Raw genomic sequence first — 12,659 nt, forward strand, 5'->3', positions numbered from 1 at the left:
AGTTACATAAGACTGAACAGAACATAACATAACACCTACTCACAGAGAGAGACAAGTGGCATATTTTAGCTGTTCTCCTGCCGCAAAGACTCATTACATTCTTAAGAACTGTAAAAAGGTAAAATGGTGAAAGCACTGTACATTACCACTGGAAGAAACCTGTTGTAATGTACTTTAACTGCACTTAATTGCATTTGCTTCAACTCTCTATTTGTCCTTATAACTTTCATTCAGTTCCCATTTTAAAAGACATTGAAAAGGGAAAGTTGGAATTGGATTTGTGAGGCAAAGTCCTTTCTCTCTCAAAATCCTTACCATGTCCATCCAGACCAAAAAAATAAAAAATAAAAATAATATACAAATTAAATAAAAATCCAATGCAACAAAAGCACATGTGAAACACATTGTGTTATTTTCCTCTGCTGCTGACTTGGAACAATGAAAACAGTTTGCGTTGATATGGTGTGACTGGTTTGACATGAGGTCCTGGATTCGATTTTGGCTTTAGCTTTTATTTGTGGAAAAAAATCTATATATATATATTTCAGGTGTATGGGCTCCATTCAGGATCCCAATTCAAGTTCAGTGATATGAAAAAAATAAATAAATAAAAGCATAGAGGATGATGCATCCCTTAGCAAGTAAAGTCCTGCTGTACAACTGGTTGCGCATTGTGATGATTTGGTAGTATTGAGGTTGGATGTGCACTGTGTGGCTGAGCCATTTTTACATCATTAGCTGCCTGTTGACAAATAAAAATCACATGATATGGATTTTTGGATACATCAATTATAAGGTACAAGGTGCATAAACCTTAAAAAAATTAAGTTCAGCAAGTCATTGTTTCAGTTTCTTTGACTCACCTTAACTTTGACTTCTTCAAATCTGACTGTAGCTATAGTTCCAGGAGCCAGCTGTGCTCTCAGGTTCTGTTCTCGAAGGTTCTTTGTTCTCTGGATCTGCTCTTGGATCAAGTTCCGTTGGTTCTGATGTTTCTGGCTTGTCTTTGGTTTCAGTAGACGTTTTATTTTGTATTTAACCACCTAGAAAAATATTCAAGATTAAAATGAGTATGAAAGTACAAGAGAGGGTAAATGGTCTGTTTATGCATAACATGCCATAGACTTTTTATATCAACATCAGTATTTTTGGTTAAAATGTATATGAATGTATTATAAGGGTAATTGTCAATTTTAAGTCCAGCAATTGTCACTGGTTAAATCTTAACTTGTACTTAACTTTAAATGGTCCTGACAAAAGTACAAATATTCCATGTAGTATTTCATTACAGTGTTGTGTACAATGGACTAGATGTAATGTGGATTACATAATTAGATTACAAAAGTACTTGGTATTATATTACTTTTTAAATGTGCATAATCAGTTGCAGTTCATTTTTATGGATTACATGATTACATAACAATTGTATTAATATTTAAATACTTGTAAATTCAGATTTATCAAAACATAAAATAAGTAATACAAACGTAATCAGATTAAATAGATTACGAAAAAAGTGTAATCTAATTGATTAATTTTCTGATTACAATTTTAATTGTGTAATTTGTAATCTGTACCAGATTACATTTCAGAAATAATCAACCCAACACTGTAAATTAATATGAGGTTATAAAATCTGCATACATAATAATTGTCAGGACCGGATTAACCATACGGGCAATTGGGCACATCCCCAGGGGTACCACGTCCAGGGGGGCACCAAACAACTGACTCAAATGTTTATTTTTCCTCTCCTTTAAGACAAGCAATGATTTACTAATGTATTTCTATCCGTGGTCTTATCTACCTTTTCATTAGTATGTTCTAAATTCCATGAATGTTCCTCCACCTTGCAGTATGTTTTTTTTTTTTTTTTACATGCGGTATCAGCAGACATCCAATCTAGTCTATTAAACTTGCGCATCAGCATTGCATTTTCATGGACAAGACAGTTTTTAGCTTCATTTTCAGTTCAAAACCTAGTGCTGTTCCTCCCTGTATGCAAACTAAGCAAGTTGATTAGGGCCTCCGAACTGCCATGGGGCCCTCACACTTTAACTTTATTTGATATTTTCCTATTTTTTACTTTTCTGAAAATAAAAACAAATTGTACAAATTATTTTGCGTTTTAAATTCTGAAAATGAGTACCCTTGCCTCTAGAAAGAAAGAAACTAAAGAGTTCACCAATGATCGAGTTGTTGACATATCAGGCTTGAATTTTTGAGCTGATCAGAAATCAGAATCATTGAGTGCAAGAGAAAAGATGGAGAAACTTCAACTCAGTGGATGTGCAAAAAGGAAAATAAAAATTAATGCAAAATGCAAGCTCCCTACACATTTTGTCCATAAAATTAGGTCTTTTTCTTCAATAAAACAAATAAAAAAGGAGCTGAGGACAACAATGACTCAAAAAAGACTATCTGCTCTTTTTTTTATTTGGTTTGCAAAATCAAAAGCTAGAAAGAAACCTACATTTGGGCAGTTGGTTGTGGTTTGCTTGGAACTTGCACGTTTTCAGTTATTCAATGTCATTTTGCAATTGTTCATATTTAGTTCAGTTCTAATTATGGTTATATTTTGTAAAAATATTTAAAAAAAATATTTTGTTAAAACAGATGATTATTAAAGGGGTCATGACATGGGTTTTTGTATTGTATTATTATGTTCCCTTGGGTGCAATTATAGTATTAATATATTTTTTTTTAAGAAAAACTTTTAAAATCTAGTGATTTATGACCTTTTCCCACCCTGTTTCTCATCCTCTGATTCAAACAGTCTGTTTTGGGGGCGTTTTCCATTTAAGACTTCAGTGTTAACGCCCACTGTTATGATTGGCTAACGTCAGTGCCTATGTATCAATTATTGACGCCCCCAGCCAGAACAATATGCAAGTAAACTAAGTAAAAACACTGTGATTATTCATAATGAATGAAATTGCGCTTTAAAAAGTAGTTTAAAGTTTAAAATAGATTACTTACAGTTTGCGTCGTCGTTGTTCCCAGAATAGTCGGCACGGACTTATCTTTGAGCAACAGTTTTCTGGCAAAGCCAGCATCATATTGAGATTTGTTCTCAAAACAGTCATCCTTAAAATGTACAGAACAAACGCTTAAGTTAACACTGCCGTGACTGGGACGTCCGCAAAAAATAAACTGCATCCATTTTTCCCTGACGTCTGGATCTTTCGGCAGCTTATTCAGAGGTTTTGTTTGACCACAGCCAGGAACAGCACATCTGTGTGGCATCGTAATTTTCCTGTGCACAAGTAGTCTCTGTCAGAGCTCGCTGTCCATCGACTGAACACTTGTGAGGCGCACGGCGATACTGAAATGAGCGTAGTTGTCTTGCGCTTAAAGCGTAGTTATCTTGTGCTGGAGGCGGTCATATGCAAATGCTGGTACGTCACTTCTAACCGTCACGTCACTTCTAACCATGAATCCAGAACGAGCTGTATTTTGAGCTTGATTAAATAAATGATTCGTTTAGAATGGGGAGGACGTCTTAAAATATTAAACTTGCAGGACGTTTTAATGATACAAAGACCTCTTATATACCAAAAGATCAAGGCAAATTTGGTTTCTCATGTCATGACCCCTTTAAGTTATAGCTGTAACAGTTGGGTTCACTATTCCAAAATGTACTATATTTTGCTACATACTTGTTCAGATTTATATCTCATTTTAGAACAGATAGTTATATTTGTAACAGTTGGGTTAACAAATTATTATCAGAGTACACTATAAAAAGTGGTAACCTGAATTTGTAAGTTAAAGTTCATTAATATTTTGAGTAAAAAAATATATTGATAAAACCAGTTAATTTAAATGTTACCACATGGATCACATTTGTATACAGTGCATTTGGTACTACCATTCTTAGAGGAATTATTTAGGACAGAAGTGTAGTTGAATTAGTGGGGAGGGGGGCACTCTAGGTGTCAGTGCCCGGGGCACCAAAGATTCTTAATCCGACCCTGATAATTATAGAAGAATGATCAAATTGCTGTTTATAGTATTTTTAGAGGGAGCATTGAATGTCACACAGCAGGACATGTCACCATCCCAAAAGTATTTAATGTCAATTACCCACATGAACATGTATATGTGCTTGTCTGGTGTTCCTCCACAAAGAAGGGAAATACCTCATAGATATAGTCAAGTATTTCCAGTATAGTAAGAATACTGGCTCCAATAAAGAGCCCCATTTGTCCACCGATGTCTCCTGGAAATTAAAAAAAAAAAAAGAGGTGGTATAAAAGCGAGAGTGAAGTCTTAGTTGTTTGCCTAATATTTCCAATCATTTTCTATCATTCCTATCATTAGTAAACCATGGTACGTTTTTGAAAAGGTGGATATGTCACGCTATATGAATAGTTGTAGAATGAATGGTTGCAGTGTGTGGTGATTACAAAGGTACCTAAAAGTCCAGCGATGTCGTACGCTTTCTTCTGTTCTATTGTCTCATAGCTAAGGGCCTCAAAGAAAATATCCAAGATGAGAAAGTTGTCTCTGGAAGTTCAGAAGATGTAACAATTAATTTATTTTATAATTCTTTATAAACATGTTCAATTCCCTGTAGGCCAATAGAATGGAATGAGCCCATTATTATTTGTATAATGGAAATAAAAGGATTAGCACCAAACAGGTTAAGGAAAATAATTAGTGGAAACCTCAGAATGTAATTTTAATGCAGTCTATTAAAATGTACCCCCCTTTTTTGAGATAGTGAATGGAGGACCACAATTACATTTTTCATCCCATTATATAACTGCAAGAATAGAGCCTGGTGTTAGGACAATATGAATTTTGTTATAATTATTAGAAAAGAATTTAGGAGAGAAGCATATTTTTTAATTGTGTTGTGCAGGTTTACAGAAGCATAATTTTGTTTATTTGGATACACAAGTGCAGAGTTTATTTTCTCTTTGGTCTGTAGGTATGTAATAATAATGTTCAAATATGATCAAATATGTTCAACAACAAAAAAAAGTCAAAGCTGACCCTGATTCTGTGTGTATGCATTTATGCATGAGATTTACCTTATGTATTCCTCAGACTTTTGGTATTTGCGAGAAAGGTAGCGAGCAGAGCCCCTGCTGGGGATTTTGACCATGGAGAGCTCTTTTCCATACCGAGTCATATTACATGGTGTCTCACAGGGACATGAATCACCTGTGCTCTTCTGGAGTAAAGCTAGAGAGGTGTACAGAATATATGGGTGTCTTAGAGGAAAGTACAGAAATTACGTAGAATGTCTCAGCTCTGTAGGTCCATAAAATGCAAGTGAATGGGTACCAAAATTGTAAAGCTCTAAAATGCACCTAAAGGCAGCCTAAAAATAATAGATCTTATGGATTACTTTTATGGTGCCTTAATGTCCTATTGGAGCTTCAAAATGTTGGTACCCATTCACTTGCATTTGATGGACCAACAGGGCTGAGATATACTTCTAAAAAAATGTGTTTTTGTTCAGCAGAAGAAAGAAAGTCATGCACATCTAGAATGGCATGAGGGTGAGTAAATGATGAGAGAATTTAAATTTTTTGTGAACTATCCCTTAACCTAGCATCTTAAAATTTAGGGTGAATGGACTTAAGTAATGTGTTTAGGACAGTTCTTAGGTGATCTTACCTAACGCCTTGTCAACACACTTGATTTTATTGGGAGTGCAGATATCAGCATCACCTGTAGAGATACTTGACTTGTGAAAATTGAACTATCAAATCAGTATGATGACTTGTAGATTATTTACTAAAATCTGCTCCAAAAAATGATGGGATACATCTGAAAGTCTTCTGTGAACACCTGACAATGTGACTGCGTAAGTGTTTTACAGATGATCTCTGTGGTTGTGGTATGACAAGTACCAACATGGCACATTTGTTCATACTGGTACAGACAGTTTTTAGGACAACACTCACACATACAACTACAACACGCACCTGGTAAATGCACCATCCTACAGTTGCACTCTCTCTGCACCTGTGTGCTCTCACAGTGCAGTCTGCAAGCGCTTATGCTGTAGGTGTCGTATCCTGGGATCACAGGCTCAGACGAAGCCCGACAGTTTCCCCATGGCTGTGGCAAGTATGTTAGCTAGAAAGACAGAGATTTTGAAAAAGTCTGAGTGTGTCAACACTTGACATGATTTTCAAAAATGAAATGCTTAGCACTTGCAGTCTAAACAATAAAAATAATGATTGGCGACGGAAAAAAATCCAGGCCTAAACACATACCGTTCTTTTAATTTTATACCTGTCAGCATTGGAAATTCCTACATTTTGTAAATTAGGTTGTAATTCATAAGTTCTGAAATTTCAGCAGATATGTAGAACAGCTTTCTGGTATTCAGAACTACAACAGCTTTTGATAAATATAGCAAACATGGTGGACTCAGGTTGGACATCAAAAACATTCACAAGTGCCTCGTGACCAAATGTGAAAAAAATATCAAATCTGCTCCGTTAACACCATATTTTTTTGCAGAGGTGAAGATTATCAGTGAACAAAGACTTATATTTTGATCTGTTCATTACACAAAGCTATCCTATATCTTCAGAAGACTTGGAATGTAGCACAGAAGTCATCAGGACTACATATTATGGCGCTTTTGATAGTTAAAAAATGTATTACTATATGTTGAAATTAACATTAAATTAACATTAATCAAGACTAATCAATTATGTAAAAGTACTATTCATTGTTAATTCATGTTTTCTAATGTTGTTAAGTAATGTTAACAAATTGAACCTGCTATACCAAATAATAATAATAATAATAACAGCAAAGGGGTTTGAAACAACATGAGGGTAAATAATGACAGGATTTAATTTTTGTGTGAACTGTTCCTTTAAACTTACCCTCTGTTCCTGACAGGAAACAAATGTCTGGAATCCTGGAGAGACCCCAAAGCCCAACTGGTGGATGTACGGGGGTTCATCCTGACTATGGATCTGAACACGAATACCTGCCTCCAGTGTCGTCTCATCTGAGAGGTAAGAATGGACAGATCACAGTTATCTTGCGTAGTGGGATAAAAATGACATCTGACAGAGATTGCATTTGCTTGTAATCAGAGGTTGCGCCAAAATAATATTATTAATTATATAATCAAATTTCACTATTCTTTATTCAGCTCTGATATCCTGATTTCCCAGATATGCATAGAGACATATGTAATTCCAAATACATTTGATATTGTCACGATAGAGCCAATATCAACATTCATTTTCAGTCATTTAAAATGGCAAAGACTGTTTTACATACAGTATGAGCATCTTACATCAAAAAGTAACCCAGCTAACAAATATACAGTAGTTTGATCTTCATGCTTTAACAATGATAATTTAGGCCTATATTATACACCAATCACCCACAACATTAAAACCACCTGCCTAATATTGTGTAGGTCCCCCTCATGCCGTCAAAACAGCGCCAACACACATCTCAGAACAGCATTCTGAGATGCTATTCTTCTCACCACAATTGTACAAAGCAGTTATCTGAGTTACCATAGACTTTGTCAGTTTGAACTAGTCTGGCCAATCTCTGTTGACCTCTCTCATCAACAAGGCATTTCCATCCGCAGAACTGCCCCCCATTTGGATAAAGTGCATAAAATTATTTAGATACGGGTCAGGAGCTTCAGTTAATATTCACATCGACCATCATAATGGAGAAACAATTTAAGCTCAGTGATTTGGACCGTGGCAAACACCTTGCCAAACACCTTGTTGATGAGAGAGATCAATAGAGAATGGCCAGATTGGTTCAAACTTACAAAGTCTACTTTAACTCAGATAACCTCTGTACAATTGTTGTGAGAAGAATAGTATCTCAGAATGCTATTCTGAGATGCGGGATGGTGCTGTTTTGGCAGCACAAGCACATACCTACACAATATTAGGCAGGTGGTTTTAATGTTGTGGCAGATCGGTGTAGGTTTAAATATTTTTTTGTATCATTTCTTTTCTTTTATCTGTCAATATGATGGTCAGCATTTTGAATTATCCATCAATGCTTTAAGATTCGCTGAATGTATGAATTTTCGGCAAATGTAATCACTGCTTGTACTGTTGAAGGTAATAGTTTCACGTGAATCTTAAAGTTGGATTTTTTTCCCTCATTAATTTTTTTCCTCTTTACTCCAAAAGAATTGTAATTTTGAAACAAAATGATAACCACATACATGAGACGAACCTTATAAAAGCTGTTTTAAATGGAGAGAGTCCCCACATGGGTGCAACCATGTTGGGACCACATGGCCAGCCAAATACTACTTGCTCAATCTCAGTAACTGCTTTGTTATTGAACACTCTGACTCATAGATTACATTAATCATGGCTGACTTTGAATAGTGATTATCTGCAATGACATTGGTAACAGAAAACTATTGAACATGAACGATGCTGTACCATGCCACTAGGTGTCAGTGTAAGACCAAAAAGACTGCCATATTGACCAGCACAGCATACACAAAAATTTAGTGTTTTTTTTTTTTTTGGACTTACACTGACACCTAGTGGTGTGGATGCAGCATCATTCAAACGCAATAGTTTTCAGTTACCAATGCCATTATAGAAATTCACTATTCAAGGTCAGCCATAACAATAAATTAGAAAAAGGTTCCAATACCAGGGCAGTTACTGTGATTAAGCGAGTAGTATGTGGCTGGTCATGTTATCTTAACATGGCAACCCCCATGAGGGGACCCTCTTCATGTAGAATAAAAAAGCTTTTATGAGTCTTCATCTCATGCGAGTGCCAATGATGTTATATATACAGTATGTTTTAAAATTCTTTAGGAATAAAACTTTTTAAATGAGGAATAAATGACTGAGTGCACCTTTAATTTGCTGTTACTGTAATGTGTTTACAAGGAGCCATTCATTAAATTTCACTCACTGGTTTCTCTCCAAATGGGCAGATACTCATCTTGCTCAATATCCAGCATCAATTCCAGACCGTTTCCTGTGCCGCCCTGCCTCACTCGCTTGGGTGAAGTCTTATTGCCATTAAATGTGTAACATTTTCCATACCGTGTATAAACCTGTAGACCACAGACACAACCATGTATTAGAAGAGAATGCTTTTCCTTCTTCAGGATCATTTGAGTCTCTTGAAATAGCTTTCATGTTTCACAAAATACTGTAGATGTTTCTCACTTAAACACACAAGACATACTGTAAATAATGTAATATCTATCCAGAATAACAGCATTTTTTGGCAATGACATGCTGACTAGCCATGCATAAAACAATACCTCTGGATCTGAAAAGGTCATACTCACTTTTTGACTGTTTAACAGCCCCTTGGAAATATACACCCCCCTTAAAAAGAACTCAAAAGTAAAATATTGCTCTGCTTTACTATGTACAATAGTAGTCTTCATTTAAGTTATAATTATATTAAGTCACACTAGACAAAGAAGGGTTTATAAAAACAAATGTTGAATATTGGCTTGTTGAAGCCTTACCTGGAAGTTTAAAAAGTTTAAGTTTGAAGGTTATGTAGGCCTATTTGAGCAGTTTGAATAGAGATATATGAGGTTATTCAAGCCTTGTTTACTTTGAATATTTAGACAGACAGACTGACTGACTGACTGACAGACAGACAGACAGACAGACTGACTGACTGAGAGACTGACTGACTGACAGACAGACAGACAGACTCTATCCCCTAACCCTACCCCTAACCCTCACAAAAAACATTCTGCATTTTTAAATTTTCATAAACAGCATTTAGTATGTTTTTTAAGAGATTTGAATTATGGGGACACTAGAAATGTCCTCATAAACGTCTAGGTTACGGATGTAACCTCCCTTCCCTGATGGAGGGATACTCCATCAGGGAACTACTCATAGTATCTCCATCAGGGAAATACTCATAGTATTTCCTCGCCTTTCTACCCGTATGTTCGGGGGCGGGGTATGCAAATACTATCTGCCAACTTCTGATTGGCCTTTTTTCATAGATCAGAGGTATATTCGGTGCTCAAGAGAGACCCCTAGTGTCGCTTCTCGAACACAACGTCGAAGAGAGCGACAGACGGGGAACCACATTTATAGCATAATACCCTTGTAATTACCAGTTTGTAAATAAAATTTCCTGATAAACCACACTGTTCAAGTCTCTTCAGCCATCTCAAAATTTTCACTAAGGGTAGGATAGGAGATTACAGTCCATCATCAAAACCCACCCCATATAACAATACCTCCACCAATCTCCAAAATATCCCTTTTAGACTCTTGTTTATGATTAGTGTGATGGGTTGAGGGTCAAAAAATTATCTCTTAAAATTATTGTTAATACAACTCCAACTCACCATTTTACAACACCCCCACCGATTTTTCATTTAAACCCTCAGGAAATTTAGTTCAAAGGTGTTCTATCCACCACCACTCAACAGAGTTACGTTGTATCGTCGCCTACATAAAATTGGATTGAAGTATACTTTATACTTGTAACGTATAGGGCCTGTTCCCCATGTTCAATACAATTTTCATAAAGTATCATGGAATGGCTTGTTTTTCTTATATTATAGATATGCTGTTTGATCCTATCTTAAAGTTGCTTCCCTGTTTCGCCCACATACAATCTACCACATTACCTACATTTAAGAACATACACAATATTCTTATAAATGTATATATAAATTCTACTACTCTATATGAATCTAAACCACAATCAATTATAATCGGTCATGCACATGGGATCATATAAGGAACCGCCCACAACTCTGGTGGCTTATGTATTTTGGGAAGAATATAGAATTGATCTGACCTTGGCATGGATGGATGGATGGATGGATGGATGGAAGGATGGATAAATCAGCACTGTATAGATAAACATCTGTCCTCTATACAGAGATACTCTCTTGAGACATGTGTTTACATGTGACCCATGTTTGTGCAATTACCCATGCATGAATGTCAGTGACCTTTGTTTGAGTGTAACATATGTTTGTGTGTGACCTGTGTCTGGCCAGATAATTATGTGCATCTGTAGTAATCCACTATGAGACAGAGTGGATTAAAGCTCAGGACCTAGTAAAGACTGCAGAAAGACAGAATATTGACCAACATTAATTTTCTATCCTTGCCTCACCCTGTTCTTTGAGGGACAAAGAGAGATATTATGCTTATTCAGTGGTCAGATCTAGAGCTGAGTATTTGCCAGTTCTTGACATCTCCTTTTCTTTGACAAGCTCCTTACAGCTGATTTACTCCCATTGGTTTCATTAAGCACAGGTCCTCCCTAGGGGTTATTTAAAGGACAGAAAAGAGAAGCTCGCCCCAAGGTTTAATGTAAAGGTTAGGAAAAGTTGTCTGTATTGAAAAAAAAGAAAAAATCCTAATACAAATGATAACCTGACTATTGTATTCTTATTTAAAAAAGAAGAAAAAAATATATACTGTAGACTACTGTATATAAAAGTTAGTTCCTGTCCAAATTTACGTTACTGGACAATAACATCCTGTTGGCTGTCATATTTAAGTAATATCATACAAGCAAGAGTGCTATATGGCCCTGCGTAGGTTATCACAACAGTAGAGGTCGACCGATTAATCGGCCGGCCGATTAATCGGCCGATTTTTTGCATTTTTTACATAATTGGCATCGGCCAATATCCACGCATATCAAGCCGATTATTAGGCAGGCGCATCTGTGGGCAGCCTAGTGTTGTTGTGGAACACGTGTTTGACGCACACTGCCCCTAGAGTCATTTTCCAGCAGAGTGAGCAGACCTCATCCAGTGCCTAAGGAAGGAGCTAAGTTCCTTGGAGAAAACAGTAAGGGTTAAATTTGTATAACTTCTTTAGATTTAATTAAAAACCTTTGATGTGTTACTGCCAACTTCAAGAAAAAACGTGACAACGCGATAGTTGACATGACGTTCGTCTACTTTGGATATTGATAGCGTAGTTGAATTTGCATTATCACAGCAGAAGGGTTGCTATCATGTCACAATAAGTAAGCAAGAATTTTGCAATTACAGACAGTGAATCTGAGACTTTTATTTGTTCTGTTTGTGTGTCTTATATTTGAGAGGGTTTGTCACTCAATGCAGATAAATGAGTAATAAAAATATACCAACGCGCTATAGGCTATTGAAGGACTGGCTTTGGTAAGCTCCGACGTTATCGGTTCTGCTGTCGGTACTGGAGAAATTAAGAAAATACATTCTTTATTGCTATAAAGAGAAAGTTATTTTATCTCGCCAGCCATTTCTATGTATAATAATATGAAACCATTTGTCTGTGATGCAATTTAGCTATTCGCAGTCAGAGAGAGAGAGCGAGAGAGAGAGAGAGAGAGAGAGAGAGAGAGAGAGAACTCGCTCACGCGGTGCCACAGCGAGCACAACACGAGCCCTGCTAAATGAGTGACAGAACTAAACATTCAGACATAGCCTGGTTTAGATCTGTGATTATTAGTCTGATTTTATTTTAGATTTCGCATTCCAATGATTATAAAAAGAATATTTATACATAAGCCGCATTCTGTCTAGCACAACTTCCTTCCCTTCACAGCGGTGCACTGACATTCCTCCCTAAAACTCAAACTTAACGTCAGAATCAGCACGTTCGGTGATTGTTGTAAAATGGTACTGTTGCTAAATTGCGGGACGCGTTTAATAATAAAAAGAGCGCAAGAGA

The 12,659-nt window shown here is 36.3% G+C and overlaps 1 protein-coding gene across 1 annotated transcript in view; it reads right to left on the reverse strand.

Moving 5' to 3' along the window:
- Window positions 1-634: 634 nt before the first annotated feature.
- The window catches only part of asic4b (acid-sensing (proton-gated) ion channel family member 4b), a 59,282-nt gene continuing 47,257 nt past the window's right edge, over window positions 635-12,659 (reverse strand). The window contains exons 2-10 of the mRNA XM_052130832.1: window positions 8,905-9,049; window positions 6,861-6,988; window positions 5,943-6,096; window positions 5,632-5,685; window positions 5,040-5,193; window positions 4,418-4,509; window positions 4,143-4,222; window positions 864-1,043; window positions 635-742 (exon numbers count right to left, since the gene is read on the reverse strand). Of these exons, the coding sequence (XP_051986792.1) occupies window positions 635-742; window positions 864-1,043; window positions 4,143-4,222; window positions 4,418-4,509; window positions 5,040-5,193; window positions 5,632-5,685; window positions 5,943-6,096; window positions 6,861-6,988; window positions 8,905-9,049 (1,095 nt within the window). The remainder of the gene's footprint in view (window positions 743-863; window positions 1,044-4,142; window positions 4,223-4,417; window positions 4,510-5,039; window positions 5,194-5,631; window positions 5,686-5,942; window positions 6,097-6,860; window positions 6,989-8,904; window positions 9,050-12,659) is intronic.

Source organism: Xyrauchen texanus, chromosome 7 (assembly GCF_025860055.1).
Source record: "Xyrauchen texanus isolate HMW12.3.18 chromosome 7, RBS_HiC_50CHRs, whole genome shotgun sequence".
NCBI lineage: Eukaryota > Metazoa > Chordata > Actinopteri > Cypriniformes > Catostomidae > Xyrauchen > Xyrauchen texanus.